Source organism: Sturnus vulgaris, chromosome Z (assembly GCF_052056855.1).
Source record: "Sturnus vulgaris isolate bStuVul1 chromosome Z, bStuVul1.hap1, whole genome shotgun sequence".
In the NCBI taxonomy this organism is placed as follows: Eukaryota; Metazoa; Chordata; class Aves; order Passeriformes; family Sturnidae; genus Sturnus; species Sturnus vulgaris.
In genome coordinates, this window is record NC_142283.1 from 6245366 (window position 1) to 6269407 (window position 24042).

The 24042-nt window shown below is 43.1% G+C and overlaps 1 protein-coding gene across 1 annotated transcript; it reads right to left on the reverse strand.

Annotated features, from left to right (window-relative positions):
- Positions 1–48: 48 nt before the first annotated feature.
- LMNB1 (lamin B1) lies at positions 49–21760 on the reverse strand. The gene is made up of 11 exons (XM_014883843.2): positions 21263–21760; positions 12693–12849; positions 11757–11882; positions 10587–10757; positions 9124–9249; positions 6450–6670; positions 4978–5203; positions 2965–3069; positions 2413–2532; positions 1658–1771; positions 49–791 (listed from the first exon to the last, which is right to left on the reverse strand). Exons 1-11 carry the CDS (start codon positions 21607–21609, stop codon positions 750–752), a joined length of 1755 nt encoding a protein of 584 aa, XP_014739329.1. The 5' UTR covers positions 21610–21760; the 3' UTR covers positions 49–749.
- Between the last annotated feature and the right edge of the window lie 2282 nt (positions 21761–24042).

The window sequence follows — 24042 nt, forward strand, 5'->3', positions numbered from 1 at the left end:
GAAACTTTTAGCTCAGTTCTAGGAAGAAACGAATTCCAAAAACTTCACTCTTCTGCACAGGGATACTTTATTAAATGTTTTTCAGACATTGGAATAATGTGAAAAGGACAGAAAAATTTTCAACATTGGCAAAATTACAACTGTTTCCCATACAAATGTAGACTAGACCTCTAGAGACTTTGTTTTGTTACTAAAAAGTGTAAACAAGTAAGGCAATCCATATTAAAACAGCTTTCTAATTTGTTAGAAAAAAACCACATAAGAAAATTTAAGCTGGTAACACTATCTTAACAACACAGCTACAGGGTGTAACATGAATCCTCTTCCAGAATTAAGAACTCTAAACCAATCCCCAACAGCACCTAAAATACAAAGAGGTTGTAGCAACTAGTCTAGAGTGGTATAATCTAAGAAAAATCGATCCCCAAAACACACTGGAATATTCCTACTCCAGCAAGGTTTCAATGAAGAGAGACGACTGGCGTTTAAATCTGAGAGAGACAGGAGCATCAATTCTCAATTCTCCTTGCCAGGAGCCACCACCTCACGTCCTGCGAGGAGTCGAGATGCTTGTGACAAAACTTCCTTTTTTTTTTTCCTTTTCTTTTCAGTGGCAAAAGGAGATTTAAGGCCATCAGACTCGCAGCTTTAAAAATTCACAGACAGGAAAAGAACGTTGTGCTTCTCAGAAGGCTCTGTTCTGCAGGCAGGGATTACCACGGCTGGAGGAGCCTGGAGGGGCTGGAATTTCACATGACCACACAGTTTCTGTTGGATGCCCTTTGCTCTGCCTATTATGAACAGGGAGAACCATTTAAAACCAAAAAAAAAAAAAAAAAAAACAACCCCAAAAAACCCAGAAAAAACCCAAAACCCAGAAGGAAATTTTTTTCCTACTCAAAAGAATCTACTGTGTTTTGTTGTATATACTTTTTAATGAGTATATATTAAGTATTTATTAGTTTTTATACTATATACTTTTTAATATATTAAAGAACTGGCCTGGCATGGTACAAACAAGAGTCAGCAAAGCTGTACAACCTGTTTTATCCTGGAATTAAAAGAATGTTACATGTCCTTTCCTATTGAGGAGTAATAAGAGGACCGGTATCAGAAAAATACAAACAGTTACCATATTTGAATGAGGGAGCATACAGAAGAACCTTGAGAGGTTTTATATAATAAATCTAATAACACACTCCTTTCTTTTTGGTTTTCAGAACTTCATTTTTTCAGCATGCCAGGGACATTTTCCCTCAAAGAGTTTTCAAATCTCAAATCTTGTCTATCAGAGAAAATATGTGAACAGAGATAACGAGAGATTTAAATTCTCAAAACTTACAGTAAATTTACCTGGCTAAGCCAAGCTTTACTAGAAACAATTGGCATGGGGGGGGAAATCTTAGGAGGAACAGAGTTTAGAGGAAAAAAAACAACATCTTAAAACTTTAAAAAAATGTACTTCTCTGCAAAAGGATATATTAGGCAATATTTTTACACTGGTTTCAGTAAGACACAGCTCCACGCTTTCAATAATTACTGATTAAAAAAAAAATAATATCCAGACCTTATTTTTAAATTTTTTAAAAAAATAATTCATTACTTATATCTCTGTATTTTCGATGCAAATAACCTTGTTAACCCTAGAAGAAAATACCTGCTGGCGGTAAATGTCTTCCTCATCCAGAGGTTCAGCTGATTCTTCCTCAACTTCCTCATCTACCCCTTTACGTGCTGTTGTTCTGAACACAGTGCTTCTCTGAGCAACCTCCTGCAAGACATTTTTAAGACTTGAACTCTTAAAAAAAAAAAAAATCTCCTGTTGCTCGCCTCCTTAAGACTTTGAGAAATGACATCTCTAGCTGCTGGGGAAACTACCTTTATTAATTTTGTTTGTATACTTTTCAGGTACTGCTGAGTATACACAACTTAAGTTTCTTAATGATTATAAAGGAGTGTTTCTCACAAAACACTCATCTGGTTCTTCCAAAATCTGCTTTTTTCATAAATATTTAAGTATTTTCTGTCAACTGCAGCGTGTCACAGTAACTGTCTCATCCCAAGTTTTAAATCACACCTCACCTGAATTAACCCCTCATTGCTTCATGTGGATTTCACTGTGGGATTCCCCACTCCTCATAAGCACACAGGCTTAGGGTAAACTAGTTTAGAAGACAAATCACTGAAGAGTTTACCAAAACTTTCTTTTCAAAGCATGTTCTAAAGCACTGCCCAGCTCCTGGCATGAGAGAGGTCTCTGAACAAGTAATTTTTTTACTATTTACACTCTATATAGAATAAAAAAAACCCAAACAAACAAAAAAAACCAAACAAACAAAAAAACCAAAACCAAAAAATCTTTGTAGGTGATGCCAGCACAGAAAAAGCTCACACAGATCTGAGCTGCTTTACCTCTCCCTGAGAATTTTTCAGCACAACTTTCACATCTTCACCGGTGCCCCAGGAATTCTGGTTCTTCCAGATGAGGTCAGTGGGAGGGCTTGCAGTAACTCCAGCATTTGCAGCCCAGATCTGACAACAAGAAGTCACACAGGAACATTTTTTGCCAGTCTTAAAACATTTCCAAACTGCTGATTCAGGTAATGTATTTCATTTAAGTGACACTATGAATCTCTTCCAGTGAGAAAAAACAAGTATCTTCCAAAATTTTGTACAATAAAACACGTGTGTTTTTAATGCAAGGACTTCAGAATATGTAATATGATGTAAAATTTTCACCTGTACATAGTGAAAATTACTGCTTCATACAGAATGTTCTGAATAACATCTCTCTGTATTAATTGCCCCAGCAATTTACACAATGAATGCCCAACACAAACACAGGTGATAATTTCCTGAACATGTACACAAGAAGGGCAAAACTGAAAAAACCTTGTGAATTCTGACCCACAGAAGTTGGCCTGAAGTCCATTTCAAGTGAGCAGCTGAAACTTGAAAACTTACTGTAACAGTCTGGCCTGCCTTTAGTACATATCTTGAGGTATATCTGTAACTTGCAGAAGTGTCTCCTATTTTTCGGATCATTTCCCAGCCTCCCATTGGTTGATCCTAAGAAAAGGGAGATAAAAAAAAAAAATTTCCACCAGTATTCGTTTTCTGCTATGCATGTAGTATGTTTTATCTTTTAGGCTGTGACACACATAAAACTTAAGTGAAAGGGTTTATTACCACTTATCTTCAGCATGGAATTAGAATAATATTAGGCAAATTTATCTTACCTCTTATTTGAAACTAAAGGTTAATATATCCTGCTTTTGAGTTCTGATGTTAACTTAACTAATGTTTATGATTTGCATCAGTTTTGTTATCAGTTGGTCCAGAGAAATACGTATTAGTAATATGTATTTAATATTAAAATCCCCTTACAAATGTTTATGGTTTTTTGAAGCACAGAATGGCAAGCAGGCTTCCTAAAAAACAAAATATTGCTGTGAGTATTCTTGATATATTTTTATGTATGCACACCTGCCACCACATACTCCATGTTATCTTTTTTTCCTATCAGCCACTTGAAAAGCATTAACAAATCATATACAAATCATCTTTATGGAATAATTGATTCAAAACAAGTGTAGGTATTTTTCAAATTCAAAACAAGTGTAAGCATTTTTTAAACTCTACAACCAACATAGTTTCTGATCATTCAACGGTTGCCACTGTCAGTTAAAATTATCCAAAATAAACAGTCTTATATATTTCCATGGATGCTGACATTCAGTTTTGTCATTGCACCAAAACATACCATATTTAGAGAGATTTTATAAATTTTTAAAATCCATTTATTTAAACTGTCCAAACACTCGTGAATATTCCCCAAGTTTATTACACTGCACTACAGGGAATCACTCAAATCTAGATCCTCTATAAAAGTGCTGAAAACATGAACCACCCATGGTTACTGGAAGTAAAACTGATGCTTCTCCTTGCTTACGAAACAATTAAATAAGTAAAAAACTAAATAAAAGGTTGGGGGAAAAATCTATGTGTGTGCCAGGAGGGAGCTCAAGAAAAAAAAAAAAAAAAACAACTCAAAAAAAGGCAGGTTCTGACTCACTAGAATTCATCTTTGACCTGGTTAAATTGAGTCATCCACACACTGAAGCGTCTAGACCAAGAGACATGTCAAGGTTTCTTGAATTCACTAAATGAAACCACTGCTCCCCAGGTGTGGTAATTACAGGTAATTACAACCCACATTATCACAGTCTGGAGGAGCCTGTCCATATCCTCACGATTAGAGGGGACTGGGACATTTGGAACCAGGCCAGTCCTTGTCACCTAAATCATCATGATGAGCTGCCTTTCAGTGAAGATAAAGGAGGGAAATGTACTGTATGTTACAGCATCGTTTAGAAAACAATGTAAGGAAAAGCTGTGATTATTATTTATCAAAGGGTCCTTCATTTGTGTAGATATGTGTACCCCTCGAATATGAATTCCAGCCTATTCAAGAATCAAATAAGCTCAGTAGCCACTCTAAGAGTGGCTTTGGCATGGGAACTGAGGGCTCATAAAGTTGTGGGTGCAGCCAAGGAAGAAGAAAACCTATGATTTAGGAAAGCTCTATGCAGATACAAGGGACATTGGCAGTTAATTTCATCTAGACCTTGATTCTGCATCTGTGTATGTTACTTTTGGGCCTTTTTAAGGCAGAGGAAGTGCTGAAAAAGCTTCTGAAGCAGCCTGGTGTCCGCTTGCAGTATTTGTCAGGAGCAATGCCACCTGTGAAGTTTTACAGGTGCGTTACTTGCAAGGCAGAACGCAGAAGTGTGAGGTAACGATTTGGTGGACCTTGCAGTGAAAGAAAAACACAGAAAATCCTTGGGAAAAAGTCGCCATCAACCCAAAACAGTGTGTGAGAGCTTTCTTTGAGACACACCCGTTCCTTAACGCCACGAGGTCAGCACAAAGCCCGAGGACGCCTCAACTCGCGACACGCGTGGGGCGTTTCCAAACCTGCTCAGAGGTGTTCTTCAGGCGGATGAACTTCCCATCCACGTCTATCTCCTCGATGGACACGTTGCCCGTGGCAGAGGCAGAGTGGGAGATGGTCACGCTGCTGCTGGCTTCAGACTCCTCCACGTCGATCCTCTTCCTCTTGCCGCCGGCCGTGCGGACGCTGCGGCTGGACGAGGCACGAGACACGGTCACCCGGGAGGAAGGGCTGGGGGACAGCTTCAGCCTGGAGTGGGGAAGGGAGAAAGAACACACACACACATCATGTCAGAGAAAAGGAGGCTCAGGGAAGGACCTCCTTGCTGTCCACAACTTCCTGGCGGGAGGGTGAAGCGAGCTGGGGGTCGGGCTCTGCTCGCAGGGAACGCGGGACAGAGAGAGAGGAGACAGCTCAAGCTGGGTCAGGGATGGTGTGCACTGGGTATCGGGAGGGATTTCTTCACTGAAAAGGCAGCCAGGCTTTGCTCAGGGAAGTGGTGGAATCACCATCCCTGGAAGTGCTGGAAACACATGTGGATGTGGTACTTGGGGACATGGTTTAGTGCTGACCATGGCACTGCTGGGTCAACAGCTGGACTCAAATCTTTTCCAGCCTGAATGCTTCCATGATTTGGTTTTACTTTTCCCATCTTTTCTTTTAAATTAACTTGCTTCCATCGCCCCTTCTTCCCACAGATTTACACAGCAACACAGTAAACAAAGCATGTTACATGAAGAAGTGAAGGCTTAAGTACTTAAGAGGTGAATAAAACATTGTCAAACAGCCGATTAATGTTCCTGGAGCACAGAATACTAATGGACTACTACATTAAGAGCATAAAAGCATTTCTGTGCATTTGTCAAAGACTAAAAAGAAACAAAAACCCTAGGGGGACTCAAGCCACTGTGGGAAATTAATGCAAAAACACAGTGGCATAAAACCTTTGGGTGTTTCATCTCCACAGTTGAGAGGAATCAGCAGTGAGCAGCTCAGAATACAGCAAAGAATCAAACTGCTTTAAATGACAGTTGTGACAGAGGTGAAAATTCTCAGTATTGGAAGAACTCTGAAGCCTGATGTGGAAAATGCAGCTGGCTGATGAGCTGAGCAATCACAATGGCTATAATTTATTAAAATTATTCTATACTTAGAGAAATTTAGGTAACAATTAATTAACCCTGCAATTAATTTTGAAGAACATTAACCATGGCACCAGACAGGCATACAAATGACAATTCATTACTTCTTCTGTGCTGGATCTTAAAAAAAAATAAATAAATTTTAAAAAGTGCTGTTTGCTGCCTTGAGAACGGGTCTGACAATCAGTGTGCTTGGTCTCATGGTGACTTAGAACCGTGTCAGACAGGAGGGGGCAAAAGCAGTGCCTTGGAAAACAGTCAAGCACCACTAAAAACTGCTTTTTAACAGAGAAAAAGATCAGAAAAGTACAGAGATAACAGAGACACCACCTTGTTGCCATGTCCTTTCCTACCTCTCCTCTTCACCCTCCAGCAATTTCCGGTATGCATTGATCTCCATGTCAAGTGCCAGTTTAACATCCAGGAGTTGCTCATAGTCAGACAGCTGCTCCTGAATCTGATTTCTTATCTCTGCAATTTCCTTCTCCTTCTCTGTCAGCATTTTGCGGCACTTTTCCTGTTCCTGGGCCAAGCTGTTCTCCAGGTCCTGTGCTCTGTCCTGCCACGCTCTAGACTAGAGAAAAAGCATTGAAAACATCAGTGATGGAGCAAAGGAAAGCCCATCCAAGCCTTCACGTGCTCTGCTGTTCAGGCAACAGGGAATTCAAAACACAGAAGTTATGTCCTCCTCTTTTTCTCGGTTCAAACTCATCCGTGTTCAAATTCCTGCTCTCCACCTCACCTACTGCAAGACGTAAACACCTAAATTCCAGTGAAACTTGCAACATCCTTGGAAAAACAACTACTTTGGTCTGTTTTTCTGAGGTCTGAAAATATGCTGCTGTACTTGAATTTACTTGAGAAAGAAAAATTGAGCTTAAGAGTTTAACTGTTTAACACGTGCTGGACAGGGCACAGTAACACAGTCTTAAGCTGCACCAGGGGAGGTTTAGGCTGGACAAAAGGGTGGTCAGATATTGGAATGGGCTACCCAGGGAGGCAGGTGGAGGAGTTGCCACCTCTGGAGGTGTTTAAGTGCTCTGTAGTTTCCAGATGTCTCCTTTGGGGTTTGGCTTGGTGCTGCTAATTCTGAATTTTGGGAGGCAGCTCGCCTAAAGGAATAGGGGTTGTTGTCAGTGAAAACCTGCCTGCCTATCCCTAAGGCCTCCAAGGCTTGCTCAGAGTATGGTGATAAGGATTCCTTGAAGAAATCTGATTTATCTTCTGCTTCAAAAATTCCATCAAGCCAGCAGATCTTAAAACAGCCAGAATGGAATGCTTATCAAAGAGAGCCCAAAATGATGGCAGCTTTAGGGTTTATTTTTCATAAGCATGCTTTCTTCTGTCTCTTGAGATTTAATTTTTTTTTTTTTAATTAAGGGGCACAGGACAGGAACCAATGCTCCATAATCACAAAGTCTGCTATGCATGTACCCAAATTTAGGAAGTCACCACATATTCCAAAGACAAAGAGAGAAGGGAGTCTACATGTCTGACACAGGGGACCAGTGTAACTGGTTGTTAATGCTAAGAGGCAGAATTTAATAAATGGAGTTTTGTGTCACATGGAAGATCATAGTGGAGTCTACAACACAGCTCAGTGCTGGCAACTCAAACTAGACCAGCACCAGGGACAAGAAATTTCCAAAAAAGTGCTAGTAAAGTGGAAAACAAAAGTTTACTGGATTGCTACTAATGCTACAAAAAAAACCTCCAAAAAACCAACCAAAACCACAGCAAAATGATTTCTTTGGTGGAAAATCTTGGTCAAAACTACAAAAAAAAGTTGATTTTCTGTGAAGCTGATTGCCCTGAAGTTAGCAATAAACACTTCTGCCAGTTCAGAAGCAAGTCCTCTGAACCAAGCTGTCACTCCTGAAGGAACAGAACAGAGGCAATTAACTTAAAAATCCTGCTGACTGAACCTCCAGAAGATGAGGTAATCTAAAGGCAGAAATAAGATCTAGGTGGCCAAAACTTTCCATCCAATTCCTGTGGAACCTCATGCACATTCATTGTGCCACCTGATCTTTTCCAGAAACTAACTTGTCTAGATAAAAGGAAAACTAGGAAGACTCTTACTAGTATCTGGAAATTTATTTGGAAAATTAGGAAATAATGTCCCCTGCATTTATATTTTCCACTTGAAATGCATAGAATTTTGATTTCCTACTAGAGTCTACTGTACAGGAGGAATAAAATTCAAAATGTATCACAGGAAGGATCAAATAGCACTAGCATTTTATGTTCCTAAAAGGGTTTAAATATTTTGTTGCATTTTCAAGCCAGTTACAAAAGCTTACTGCAGAACCAACTCCTAACACTTCCAATTTTCACTTTGGATTTCCCACTGCAGTGCACACAATGTTACTAATAGGCCAAGAGTGAACATATTACTTGTCTATACATTGTGTCATACTGCTCTGGGTGTGATCTATGCCCTCTGTGACCTAGGAAAAACCAATTTCTGCTCAAGATCCTGCCCTATAAATGCTCAAGGACAGTTATTTGATACTTTTACTCAGTCTCACACTCCTAATCTGGGCAACATCACATCACTGCTTTTGGTTTGTTTTAGATGTCCAGATGCAAACTGGATCTAGGATGAAAAGAGACTGCAAATTCCGGTTCTGGCTTTGAATGTTGCTTTGTAGAATTCTACACTCGGCTGTTCCAGTCACCACTAAGCCGCTCAGAGTGCCAAGAACATTTAATACACATTTGTCCAAAATTGCCTCACCTATCCACAAAAATTTTCACAAAAGCCAGTTAACAGCACCCTGTTTCAAACTAGCTCTGTAGCTACACTTAGAGAAAAGAAAATTAAGCTTGTCAAAAGGGGTCACTCAGGAATTTGAAACAGCACAGAGCAGTGGGAGAGAGGACAAACCCCACCCGCGAGGCTGAAGTGAAGGGCAAGACCGACCTTTAACAGAAAAAAACCAACAACTTGTAAGGGAAAGAAAAGCCCTTTAATACAAAAACCAACAGCTGCAGAGGGCAGGACCGAGGGGGCCGGCTGGTTACCTCTTTCTGGAGGCTGGCGATGTGCGAGGAGAGGCTCTCGATGCGCATGTGGCTCTCGTTCAGCTGCTCCCGGATGGTGTTGGCGGCGGAGCTGCTCAGCTCCGATGACATGCGGGCACTCTCCAGCTGCGGGGCACCAAAGGCAGCGCTTCAGCTTCGAACAAAAACTCCCACCAGAAGCACGAAATGCATCACTGAAAAACCCGCAGGCCACGACAAGCCACCCAGTTCCTCTCCGCGGCTCCAAAGCACCCGAACTTTTCTTCCTTCGGGGCTAAAATGCGGTGCCTGGGTTGCCACGTTAGAAGTGCCCTGCCTGGAATTCCAATTCCCTGAATATTTACTTGAGGATCAGAACTTTCCCTTGTGGACGTTACTGAAATTGAACTGCTAAGTTCAGTTTTCATGCTGGCCAAAGTTTATTTAATACACTTAAACTGAAGAAGCTAAATTGAAATTTCCAGTTCACTAAAAGAGGCAATTGTTAACTTTCAGGCAATATAAGCAAATTCGTACCAGTACCAGTGCCCTAAGCCACTACTGCTTCATTCTATCACTTCAATTTTGAATAGTTTTACCTTTATAAAGTAATTAAAATAACTCCTGCTGAACACTACCACACACACTTGAGTTGCACCATAGATTTACTGAACTTGTTGATGATGATGCAAAGCAATCTAGTTTAGTTTTTTTAAACTAAGCTTCCAAAAATACAGAAAAGCATAGAAAAGACCAAGAAAGCAATGAGAGGTTGCACTTTTTTGCTAGATTGTATTTTAAATAATCTTTTCCAAGCCAGATTGAAGGCCTGGAAATAAGCAGATTGAAAAGACCAAAACCAATGCCAATAAATTCAGTTTGTATGAACTTTTCTGCTGTAACATCCCACCTTGCTTTTAAAAAATACTAACTGCAACAAGTAGAGCCACAGAAACCAGGTTCAGTTGAGACATCAGGGTGCCTCCTGACATAAATGCTAAACAACAGCAGAGGAAGGAAATGATGAAGTGTAACTGATTTCAGCTTTTTGCCTAGATGAGTGAAAAACAGAAGTTACTGGGCATTGCAAAACTTCCCCATGACAGGGTCAGAGGACTCTATCTTGTCTTCTCAGCAAGCCCCATTACGAATTTTTATACAAAACATGGGACGCCTTATTGACCATTGTTCACTATCATGCTTAAAAACACATGAACTTTCCTTGAATTCATAGTAATCCCAGCATTAATCACTTTTCCCCCACCAGATCACCTTCACACAGTGCTTCTTTCCCTTCTATTATTACACCTGATGAGGATTAACCCTGCTCCCAAAGCCAGAGGTGAAAATGCAAATCCGTGCCCAAACACAGGCTAACTTCAAACCCAGCTCCCTAATAAACCCCTCCGAGCTGCCAGCAATTATGCCACTAAGCAAAACAAAACCAGAGCACATCAAACAGCTGTGTGAAAACACGTTCTCACCTTGGAATGGTAGGTCTCTTGCAGCTCCTCTTTGTACAGCTTCACTTGTGCATCGTGCTGCTCCCTGATTTCGTGGAGGGCCTGGGCCAGCTTGTGCTCGTACTCAATCTGACGCCCAGAATCCACCTCCACCAGGCGAGTTTCGTGCTTCCTTCTTGTCTCATTGATTTCCTGTGACAACCGGGAAAACGTGGCAACACTCAGCAAATACAGGGCAAAAATTTCAGAAGGCTACCCCTGCTGAGTGGAGACTAATGCAGGTTCTGGTGTCAGATTATCTGGTTTCTACTAAAAGTTTAGTGTCAATCTCCTCAGTCTTTTTTTGCAATAGCCACTTAATTAAAGTAAGAGCTAGGATACCATCAGCATTTTTTTTTCTGAGAGTTGTCTGAACTTTCAACAAATACACCTCATCATCATTATATTTCAGAAATACATCCCTCCTTTCTTCAGGTATCTTTTCTGGGCTTCAACAAAATCAAACTACTGTGAAATAACAGCCACCCCAACTTTTCCCATTAACTTGTGTGCTTGCCCGTGCTTTCTCTGGAAAGAAAAGGACTCCAAAAACATAAAACAAAGCTGAAAATATTCCAAGCAAGGAAAAAAACCCACATGGAACAAAAGGCAGAACATCAAGTACATTTGTTACTGCCCTAAGGTTCCTCCTGGAAAGTCTCAAGGGCCACAGGACAAAGGGAGGGTGGCAAGAAAAAGTTCTAAAAGACAACTGTTCATCCACTTTTGTTTCCATTATTCAAAAGCATCCTATTACAAAGGTTTGAAATTAAAAACATCGCCAGGTCCAGAGCATCTGTTTGAGTCTCCCTCCACTTTATTTCTTATTACGGGATTATGTGGAAAAATTACTAACCTACTTTCTCCTTAATAAGAAAAGACATGTGCATTGCATACCATGATCAGAATTTAAGATGAAACAACATGACACATTAAGTTATTTTACCACAAGAATTCAGAGTTAAAATTACTTTTCCTAGAAAAAGGAGGTTCTAGAAATCTTCATGCTAGAATAGAGGTAAACTCTACTCAGAGTAGGAGTTCAGACAACTTGCACAGGTACCTTCCAACCTGAATTATTTTCCTATTGTAGAATGACACCCCAGTTGTCTTATTCTCTTTAGAAATGTTAATTCTTGAGGCTAAATTTACCTCCTCATACATATTTTTACGGAATTCCAGGTCCTCAAGGAGACTCTGACAACGGTTTTCAAGGTCCACCTTCTGCAAGGTTTCGTTTATAAGCTGGTCCTTGGCAGCAGCTAAAGAAGCTTCAAGCTTTAAGAAATAAAACAAACAACTATTAGGCAGCAGAACTCACACAATGGCCAGAGCCTCACAGAACTACAGCTGACTACACATTAAGGTTTAACTTCACAATCAAATCCCAATATTTACCCCAGTAATATTACATATCACAGACACACTTTTGCAGTTGTTTATACAAGTGATTTCTATATATTTCACATTATTAACTAGCATTAAAATTACTACTTAATAGTTTTCCTTACAAATCAATTTTTAATGCACGGAAAACACCAAGTTTCCTGCTCTCTACATCTCATCCCCTTGAGGTGGTGCTGCTCAAGATCACAAATCAAAAGGCTAACAAAACCAGGACAAGAGGTTTTTCTGCCTCACTGTTCCATTAGAACATGGAGAACCACAGTCAGAACCAAAAAGGAAGACAGAGAGAAACTTATTTGTCAGTTATCTGTTCTTGTGAAGTCAATCTGCCCCGCCAAAAACACTTCTGAAAAGTGTCAAGTGTACTTTGAGTTTTGACCTGTTTTCTTCCCCCCAAATAACATCCCTTGTAATTCTAGCATCTGCAATTTTAAGAGCTGTCTCTTCCACCATTCACATTATGAATAAAACTCAACAGTACTGGACTCAGAAACCTATTCAACACGTTTCTAATGTTGAAAGTGAATCATGACTTGTTCTAGCTGTGACCAGATGACAAGTTTTCAGCCTTGTTTTTTTGGTAGTTACAAAGTTATATTTTATCAGATTGGCAGCTCATAATATAGAAAACCACATCAACTTGCTAACAGAGACTGATGGATAAATGTTTCATCTTCTCACCTCTCTAACTTGATCTTTCAAATCTTCAATTTCTCCCTCCAGACTTTTCTTATCACCAAGTGCTGTGGCCAGTGCAGCTTCTTTAGAATTTAGGGCTGCTTCAAACTCACGAAGTTTGACTTGGGCTCCATTGAGGTCAGATTCCTTTTTTGCATAGCTGGAACAAACCAGAGAAAGTGGTTGCAGGAAAACCTAGAAATGCCCCTGAAATCGACTGCTGACTAACAAAGCAATCTGAATCTTGAACTTGAGAAACACCTGTCAAAAATATTTTGTGTTAGCTAAATTTACTGGGCTTTGCAGCACCTTTCGAAAATAACAAAGTTCCACAGACCTAAAGAAACAGACCCGAATCTTGTCTGTACAACAATATCTGCCATCACAGAAATTACACTGGTGCAGAGGTGATGTGATTTCTTTATGAAGGCAAGCACAGAAGGTTTTCAAATTACCTTCAAATTAGCTTTTGTGTCTAGACAAGCAGTCAAGCATTTTCTAGGTGTTTATTTCCTAAGCCAGCATATTCAAACAGAGAAATCAAACACGAAAAAAGTAATGTCACATAAACATAAGTTTATTATTCACAAACAATGCTGTCACAGGCTACTATCAAAAGAAAGGAAACCCATATCCATGAATCAAAATGCTTCTTGTCCTTAGATGGCACCAGCAGCCATTAAATTTGTAACAAGTTCTTCAGGCTTGGAGCTCATTCTTTTTCTGCCTGGAATACCCACATTTGTCTATCAAGGACAGTAGCATGCAGATGTCCTAGATGGTTTCAACTGAACTATGAACTTTTTAAAGGAATGGACAGATTTAGGCTCAATAATACTCAGCTAAAACATCCTTCGTCAGTTCTCACGATTTTCTTTCCAGATTGGGAAAAAAAAAAAAAAGCAGAAATAACAACATAATGCTGAGAAGACTTAAAATTGGATACAGATAGATTCAGAATACATCCACGGCTCCTTTTAATCACTGCACAGCTTACAAGACACAAGAGCAACACTTCTTGACAAAATGACACCTGACACAAAATCAACACAATCTTAAAAGAAGAGACCCTCAGCTTGAAAAGATCCTTTTTTTCCCCAAGATTACCTGCAGCTAGCATGCTCAAGAGAGGTGCATGCACGCAGAGGGATGCAGGGATGGAATGCATGTCTGGAGGTTCCAGCACCACATGGCCGGCTTTACGCAACAGATTTAGCGCTTGCTAATCCCGATCCCGTGGGATTAGCACCTGCTCCCCCCGTCCCGTGGCATCAAAGGGGCAGGCTGGGAGCCCCTGAGACACAAAAACACTCTCTTCTGCACTCAGCTGCTCAACACTCCTCAGTTCCTTTGTGGCATTTCGCTCCTCAGACCCACAGCTGGATCCGCAAAGCTCGGAGAAAACCACAGGATTTAGGGTTCGGACACTCCTGGCTTCCAGCTCTCTGCATTATTCCCAAGAGGTTCTGTCCTGTCCTTCCTCTTCCACCCAGGCCTGCTGGAACTTCAGCATGCAAGGAAAGTGTGCAGCAGAAGAGGAAAAATGAAGAAAGAGAAGGTGTCTTGCCCTGGTACAAAAACCCAATCTCTCCACCCCTACTGAGAAGCAGAAGGGCCCACAGCAGACATTGGTTTGACCCCTGCTAGGAAAAGAAAAGCTTTAATCAAAATATGAAGGAACTACTTCTCCCATGTTGAAACCAAGCCTACCAAGTCAAACCCTGAAATGAGAAAGTTGCAGAGCTATAGACAGTGTGCTGCTCCCCAGTCTGCCCCAAATTATCCTGGACTCTGAAACGGAGATTCCCCAAAATATGCCACTGTCTGAAGCGTGTGGATACCTTAAAACTACTTGGATTTTAAATTATTTTAATGCAAATACCTTTTTAATGCATTTACAGACTGGAAGGCAGCTAAGAAGAGCATTCTTGCCATGCATCAGCAGAGAAAAAAGGGTATATAAAATGGATAGCAACAACAACATGATTAAAATCCAGTGTAGTACCTACACCACAAAAAGTATTACCAGCTAGATCAGCCCCTTCTGGCTTGTTTGCAACAAGACTGTCTGTGAAGCCACAGTATGATTTAATGACACTAAAGCCACAGCCGGGGGGGGTGGTGGGTGGGTGGATAATTAAAATAAAGCACTATTACTTGTTAGTGACATGAGCTGTCTATGAGACAGCTCAACAGAACACATTCTCAGAGAGAAAACAGAAACTGGAGCTCAACACTTCAAATGCTGAAAGCCAGATGAAATCTCAGCAACTCAGCAGTGTCATCCCAGCCCTAAAGGGAATACAGAAAAGATCAGAAAAGCCTCAGTCATTTATAAAAACAAACACTAATGTATACAACACATACTTCACCCTTACACCCACTAATTTTCACCAGGAAGAACTTCAGCCTCTTGACAATAGCTGGCTTCTTCCTCCCCTAAGATCCAAAGCTACATCTGAATACAGCAAATGAAAAAACCTCAAACACCTTCCTGTCGCAGTGTTCAGAAATTACCTAGAACTGTACTCCTTTTCAAGTAGTCTGACTCATGAAAGGAAAATAAAAGCAAAGAAGTAATTGCTGACTTGCATCTTTTTCAAAGAAGCAGCTTGGTCTTTTTCTCTTTTGACTTCAAAGTGCATGGATCTTCTTATCCATGGAACTGTTAACAACAACCTAGAATTTCCCATGATCTCTTTAAACTTCTTGCTAAGTTAATAGAAAAGCCATACAAAACAACCGAAACAAAACAAAATAAACCAACCCAAATCAAACAAAAAACATTAAGAAATCTTCTTCTAGCTGTTCAATAAACTGAACTGACCATCTGCAGCCAGACAAACCATACACCTTATGGCAAGGCAAGCAGTCAGCAGGCAGACATGGGGAGGATTAATTCAAAAGTTCCTTTGACACTGACCAAGTGCAGGATACCACCACCCTACAGCAGATTCTTCTCACCTCCCACATCCCACCCACAGTTTTCTGCCGCTACTTAAGAGTCTGGTCACAAAGCTAAGCATTACCAACATTAATCAAACCCTCCTCGAAAAGCACTGGCTTTCAGCCAAGTCATGACATAGATACACACTTGTGGTAATTCCTGATAATGCAACCTATATTTAGACCCATATAAAATCACATTTACAGCACAATGGGCTGGTTTTCTACTCTAGTCGTAGAGAAATATGAAAATAATAAAAAAACCCCTCAACTACAGTCACAATTTCTCTGTTTAATTTAGCGAGCAGTCAGTTTCCCACATTTTTCCCCTACGACAGACAAAACGCTAAGGCTGTACTCTGCAAGAACCTGACTTAACATAAGAAGCACCTAAGAGAATTCAATTTTTTTAATAGAAGTCAACATGAAACTAATAGTAACTGGATGAGCTTTCCTTTAAATAAATATATGTACTGTGATTTCAGCTTGTCTCATGCCATCCATCTTATGGAAACATTGTTTGAAACCAACACCACACCATCTCTGGTCACATACCCTGCTTGGAGTCACAAATCCACCCTGAAGTTCATGGTCATCTGTGTGAATCCCATGACCCCATTTCTAAGCAGAACCTACACACATAAACATATATCAAGCCACCGTCTGTTACCCTGTCATCATTACATGTCCATGTATTTGAGACGAAATATTTCTGTCCTACACTGCACAGAAGACATGCTTACTTGAGAACACAAATTCCTACATTTCAGTGGCTTGATTTATTTTGCAACAAGCTAATCTCCTCAATCCTTCCCCTCTGGGTGCTCGATGGTATGCACCCAAAAACAGTGACAGATTTCAGATTAAAGCTCTGGAGTCCCTCAGACTCCCATCTCTGCCTCACTTTTCAAGATCACATAAAATAACAAAAATATGCCTCAAAAAATTTCAGCTCATCCTGTTTTCCACAGCTCCTCTCCTGCTCCTTACAGCACATATGCACCCTGGAAAACCCTGGAACAGGTGTCACATCTTTGCCTGCACCAACACCACATGGTAGCTGCTCAGGGTACCAGCTGCAGAGTGCCACACACTTGCACAGTAATTCAAGCCACAGGCTGATGGGAAGCTGTTCCTGATATTTATTGTATTGCCTAACCTCAGTGCAGAAATGTACTTCAGAGTGTAGATAGGAAAGAAGGCCAACTGGAGATTCAAAGCCAGCCAGCCAGATAAATTATGACTTTGATATTTAAAATTAAAGTTTAGTTCCTTGCCAGAATTACTTTTGCTATTAATGCTTGTAGTCTACAAAACACCTGAAGGTAATAAAGTAAGATCACCAGCGTCTCCAATAAAACACACAATTTCCTTCGAAGTTGCTTTAATCACATTGTCTCCTCTTCCAGGAGAGCAGATGTCCCTCAGCACTGGCAAACTGCCACAGGGAAACCTCGGCGGGCCAAAGACAAAAGTAAACAATGGGTTTCCTAAATGAACTAGTGTTAACACCAACTTATGCCTCCTAAAAAACACAATTTCCTCACACGGGACCAACCACAACGTTGACAAGTCCAGCCGGGGATTTTTGACCTGCCGTACATTTAACTAAGCCCCCATCACAAACATTCCTTGAAATAAATTTCCTTTATCTTGGAAACCACTTCCACCGGCGGAAAACTGTGCTGAAACCTGACCCGTCAGCAGAGCCACACAACCCAGCAGCCAGCCCGGCCTCTGAGCAGCAGGGCTGGGTGACACAGCTGTGCCCAACTCCACAATGTGCACCCTTGTTAAATTAATTGCTCCAGTGACACTCGAGACCTTTTCCCCCCCACCATCTATGCTCAGCACTTCTCCCTGGTGCGGCAAATGATGAAATGACACATTTCCCCTCAAAAGCAGAAGCTTCATCCAGTGTTGTAGGGTGTGATGGAGCAATTGGGACCTGGTGCTTAAATGATAGCATTATGTAGTGCCCAAGGATCACACCTTTCAGTGATTTGTATGCCTTGCCCACTGAACCCTTCTCTCGGGAAAATTTGTAGCAATCTGAACTCCCAGCCAGGGCATCTCACAGCGTGCACTCCACCTAAAAGTAACAGGAGTTGTTACCTTAAAATAATTTGTTGCTAATTGTATCATCACACATTTTGAAACTTCATGATCCCACTAGGTACAGGCAACTACTTCCTTTCGTCTTTATTGTTCATGATGAGCAAGTCCAGCAGCCGGAAATCAACATGCACAGACATTTTTTTTTCTGTGGAGCTACTGCTGGCATCTTCCATAGCCCTCGACTGCAAAACTGTAGCAGTCACAATTAACTACACTATTTATTTAAAGGACAGTAGAGGCATGTCTCCACAACAGCCACCACCAATGGCAAAGCGTACAGTAAAGTCTTGGCTAAACACAAATGAGAAAATAAATTGGAAATACTGTGAAACTGGTATGTGTCTCTCAATTCTTTCTCAAAATATGGAAAAGAGATCTTCCTCTTCTCCACCTTCCAAGAGCTCTCCAAGAATTCTATACACCTAAACTCAAATTACATCTTTTGGGTTTTTTTCCCCCCCAAGTCGTGATATACAGAGATTTCTCTTTCCTTATCTCCATTCTGCCCATCACAAGCTTCCTACTTACACAACTGTGAGTATCACTTTCCCATCTCTTCCCCAGAGCATAAATAAGGAAGCTGGTTTTTTTTAATCTCACTTCCCCACCTAGTTCTTTAAAGATTTCAAGTATCAAGGGACACCTTCATATTCAGCTACAGCAGAACCCACTGCATGGCAAGTATTCTAGAAAGAGAGGATGCAACAAGTCTGCTATATATAGGAGTGTCAGCTAAAGAAACAAATGCAATTTTTCTTGAGGGATTTGAAGTATGAACAGAGCAAGCTTTTCAGTGCATCACACCATATAGATGGCACTGAACTCAGCAAATCCAACAAACAGGTGACTGGGTCTTTAATTTTTGTAAGGAAAGAATAAGAGAAGTCCTACAGTACTTTGAGAGTAACTAGAAGCTTGAGTTTGAGGCACGAATTCAAAGGGTGACTGAAAGATGACTGGAATAAAATGGATGAAGCAATTAAGAAGGATGCCGTGCTAACCAGAGAAAGCAGAGTTGCACAAGCATAACGCCTGCAAAAATATTCAAATAGCAAGAAGGCCAGCTAGATCATGAATGTTATTGCCCAGCTTCAGACAACGAAGTGGCAAATCATCTTTGCTCCCTGCACAGACCCAGAACAACTTGAGAGCCATTTCTCCTCACATTTATCTCCTCTGGCTCTGCAGGGAACCAAAGACATCAGTAATTTGAGTGTTATTACATAGTTACCAGAATACCTAAACCACACAAATCACACATGTCAGCAAACTTTTTTTCTTCCCCCCAACTGGCTCTGTTAAATCCAAACTACTACACAGATTTAAACTAAAGCCAGTGTACACATCATACTGCAGTTCAGCTTTTAGAGAGAGCAAGGAAAATTCTGTTGAGAGCACACATTCTCATCTTACCTTGCAAATCTTTACAGTACTCTTATTCGCACTTGTGCAACGTGCTTTTAAGAGTACTTTTTGTCAAGTTATAATGCGACTTAACAGCTTTAAGTAGCCATGCGGGAGAGTGTGCTCCAGTTCAAGTGAAAAGCCCCTTTGCTCCTTTTTATGACTTTGCAAATAGAATTACAGATAAGCTTAGATATCCCCAAGATATCCATCTAACAATACTCAAAGGACGACTAGGGAACTGCACGCCCACCATGAGGTGTGGCACCAAACAACACCAAAGAGCCACAAATAAATAGAATCCAGGAGCCTCAAACAGCACTAAGTGCTTGTTCTACTGAACTATCCAGGAGTTCTTGGCAATCAACACCCTGCCCCCACCAAAACATCAGGTTTTTGCCAAGTACCCCACCACAGGCAAATGCAAGACAGAATATGCAAATGTCCATGTCCACATTATTAATGCCTTGGTCCCAGCCACAAAAAGGGAATCTACAGACTGCATTTAGATCCCAATCTCACACACGGAGTCTTGTGAGAAGGTAACACAAGACTACGTCTTCCTCAATAAAATCACTAAGAGACAGAAATTCCTGGCTTGACCTTGGAGTCAAGTAATGTTGGTGCCTGTCTGCAGCTACACCTGGCTTTCCCTATCACTGTCAATAACCACTTTGATTTAAGACCTTCATAAGGTGCCAAGAGGTAACCTCAAGAACAACCAGTCTTACTAATTTAGAAGCTCACGGGTTTAGTTTTTTAAATAAGAGAGTCCAAAAGATATCAGAGCTGTCTGCAGACGCCCAAAAATATCAATATGCTGGTTACACACAAAGTATCTTTTTCATCATGAAAAATCAGGACTGAGAGGGCATTTAAGACACAGTAGCAGAGGAAGAATAACAACTGGAGGTTTTTTCCCCCTCCCAGCATTGACACACCTTGTGATTCCAAGACTAAAGCGCGAATGCCTAAAACTGCAGCAGACACAGAACTCAAATTGAAGGTAAACACAAACAAGAAATCAAATAAACAACGGAAACGAGTCGAACGCTCAAGCAAAATCCAGTGCCTCTAAATCAGTTCGATGCAACAGGGGGGATCTTGGCACTGTGCCCTAAAGCCGTCAATCTGGGGGATGTGTGTACACAAATTCTACATTTTGTAACATGCGAACATCCAGGAAGGCACACAGAAATTACAGTTCCCTTTGGTTTTAAGTATGCCCCGTGTATTACTTAGTGAGTATTTTCATCTTACGAGAAAATAATAGGAAAAAGTTCTGGTTTTCATTCCGAAGCAGCCTGAGCCTTAAAGACAGCTCCATGTCCGTGCAGTGGGTGGTGAACGGAATCACAGAATGGTAAAGGACTGGAATGGACTCTAAAGCCCGTCTAGTCCCAATAGGCAGAGATGTCACTGACTACAGCAGACCATTCAGAGCTCCATCAAGCCTGGCCTGGAACACTTCCAGGGATGGGGCATCCACAGCATCCCTGGGCAACCTGTGACGGAGCCTCGCCTCTCTCACAGACAAGAATTTCTTTCAAATATCCCATCTAAACCTACCCTTCTTCAGTTCAAAGCCATTCCCATCTTGTCCTATCACTCCGTGCCCTTGTCAGAAATCTCTCCCCAGCCTCCCTTAGTTACAGGCTTTAGGGTCTGTCTTACTGCGGGAAGCAATCAGAGCACTACAACTCATTTTTTAAGCGCCAGCCTCCCCGTACAACCTGTTCTAGCGCCTCGCCACCCGCACAGTAAGGAATTCCTGGATAACCTATCTAACCAAAACCTCCCCCTTTTTCCACCTGGAGCGGTCGGAGCCATCCCGACGGGCACCGGAGCGGCCGCGGATGCTGCGGGGACCGGGGCACTCGCACCCGGCAGGGGCGGCGCTCGGGGCCGGCGCTTCCCGCCGGGGCGGAGCGGCAGCAGCAGCGCTGCCCGTGCCTCATTCATTCCCTCATTCATTCCCGGCCCCGCAGCCCCCGCTGGACGGACGGGCGCGCGGCACCGCGGGTGCGTCCGCCGCCGCTCCGCCCGCATCCCCATCTCCATCTCCCATCCCAGGGATGCTGCCCGGCCCTTTCCCCGCTGCCCACCTGCCCAGCAGCTGCTCGTGCTCGGCGCGCAGCTTGCCCAGCTCGATCTGCAGCTTTGCGCGCTCCCGCGCCGTGTCGTCCAGCGCCCGCCGCGCGTCCGCCAGCTCCGCCTCGTAGATCGCCTTGAGCCCGGTGACCTCGCGGCCCCGCACCTCCTCCCGCTGGGTCACTTGCAGCTGCAGCGCGCTGTTCTCCGTCTCCAGGCTCCGCACTTTGTCGATGTACACGGCCAGGCGGTCGTTCAGCTGCCGCAGCTCCTCCTTCTCCTGCAGGCGGGAGATGCGCGTCGGGCTCTGCGGCATCGCGGCGACGGCTGGGCCGCGGGTTCGCGGCGTGTGTTCGGCCATGGAGCGCGGAGGGGACACCGGCGGGGCGGAGACCGGGCGGGGACAAACGGACAGGCGGACGCACAGAAGGACCGACCGCCGCCGCCGCCTCCTCCTCCTCCGCCGGCACCGCACCGATCCAATATGGCCGCGCGCCCGCCCCGCCGCGCCGGACCGCGCTCGCGGCCCTCCCGCCCACGTGACCGCGCGCCAGCCAATCGCGAGCCGTCTACTGCCGCGGGCTAAATTCAAAACCCGCCAACGGCCGGTGGGCGCGCCACCGAGGCCACGCCCCCAGGGCCACGCCCCCGCCCCGCGCGCCTTCCCGCCCCTTCATTCCCGCCCCCCGTTCCCGCCCATGGCCCCGGACAAAGGGACTGGCGCCCCGCGTCCCCTCCCGCCGCCGCCCCCGCGGTCCCCGCACGGCCTCCCCGCAGCGGCCCTCGCCTGGCCGAGCGGTCCCAGGGACATGCACTGGTTCGGCGGCGTGGCTGTGAATTACCGAATCACGGCATAAATCTGGTGGGGATGATGGAGCCCAGCGTATGGCCGGACACCACCCTGTCAACAACGGCATGGCACTGAGCGCCGCGTTTCAGCCTTTCCTTAAGCACTTCCAGGGATGGTAACGTCCCTGGGGAGGCCGTTCCAGTGCCTGGCCACCCCTTCTGTGAAGAAATTCCTCCTGATATCCAGCCTAACTCGCTGCCTCGGCACAGCATCAGGCCATTCCCTCTTACCCTTGTTCCATGGGAGCAGAGCCCGACTTCCCCAGCTGTTTCCTCCTGTCAGGGAGTTGTGCAGAGCCCCAAGGCCCCCTGAGCCTCCTTTTCTCCAGGCTGAGCCCCTTTCCAGCTCCCCCAGCCCCTCCTGGGGCTCCAGACCCTTCCCCAGCTCCGTTCCCTTCTCTGGACACTCCAGCCCCTCAATTCCTGTCCTGAGGGGCCCAGAAGTGGACACAGCACTCAAGCTGTGGCCTCAGCAGGGCCAGCACAGGGACGGTCCCTGCCCTGCTCCTGCTGGGACAGCCCAGGGCCATCGGCCTTCTTGGCCACCTGGGCACCCCTGGGCCCAGCATTTTCAGCTGCAGCTATAAACCCCCTCATAAATAAGGAATTTTGCTGCACCGCATGTTCCCTATCCTGAATTTACTTCTCCCTTGCTCACAGGCTGCTCGCTGTGGTTTAAAAACAAACTTGGCTCCTGCTACTGCCTGAGCACCCAGCGTGGCGCTGCTTTGAAGGAGTTTGGTATCCAGGGATCTGCCAGATGACCAGGGACGGGATGAGAGGGCAGAAGGGGCTGCCCAGGGAGGTGGTGGAGTCACTGTCTCTGGAGGTGTTTAAGGAAAAATTGGAAGAGGCACTCACTTTCAGGTTGAATATTAATTCTTCAGAAAAAACAGGAATCCTTTCCACTGGTGGGCGACAGCCCTTCAAAGGAAAAAAAGAATATATTCCATTCACAGGGGTGTACAGAACTAAAGTAATTTAGTCAGTTGGGAGCTCCTGCTTTTCCTGCATAGTGCCTTTGCTGACACAAACCATTATCTCTTTCTGTTTTTTCCTTCCCTGCCAGTTACTAGAATTTTCTCCTTTTCCACTGGAAAAAATAGAAAAGCCGGGTAACAAGAGTGATAGCAGCTGGGAAAAAATTCTATGGCACCTGCTGGAACATAAAATTGCCAGCACAGTAGGATTATAACCCAGGGTAGTTTTACACTGCAGCTGGCACTGGTGTGAAAGGATCTGTGTTCACAGGCAGTACAAGAAACAAAGTTTGGGAGGTTTTATTGTTGGACAAACTGAGCCCTCTGAAGGTGTTTGGTGCTGGCATTTACTTTGCTTCCAGAATTTAGTTTGGTGCTTGGTTTTAAACCACGGAATTTTTATTTCATTATAGAGAAATGTGGGATCATCCGTTCCTCACCCCCCGGTATTTGTCTTGCCGTTGGTCTGCCTGAAGTAAAACACTTTTCTCTCCCGACAGAGGTATGGGTATGATGTGTTCCATTTCACCTCCCAAATCAAGAGGATGTATTTAAAATTCAAACTATTTGTAAAGAGGCCTTCCTCTCCCCTCAGTAGTCTCAAGATTTAACTCTTTGTTGTTGAAACCACTGAATTTTAGCTTCTCAGTCCACCACATGAGATTAAACTAAATGGTGCTTATTTAGCAGACAAGGTTGGCTAATACTATAAAAATTAAATGAATATTGTAGTAGAAGTAGAAGCAGATGGCCAAATCAGTCTGCTTATTTCACTATGCAGTGAAAAAAACTAAATGTTGATTTACCAATTCTACGCTTATTTTTCACCAGTCTGTGTTTTCAGGTTGCTGCTCCCATCGAATTAAAAAAAAAAATATGTAGGATTTCCTATGCACATATAAATTATAATAGCTGAATCTATTAATATCTCATTATTTTAAAAAATATAAACTTGTGTTGGTTTC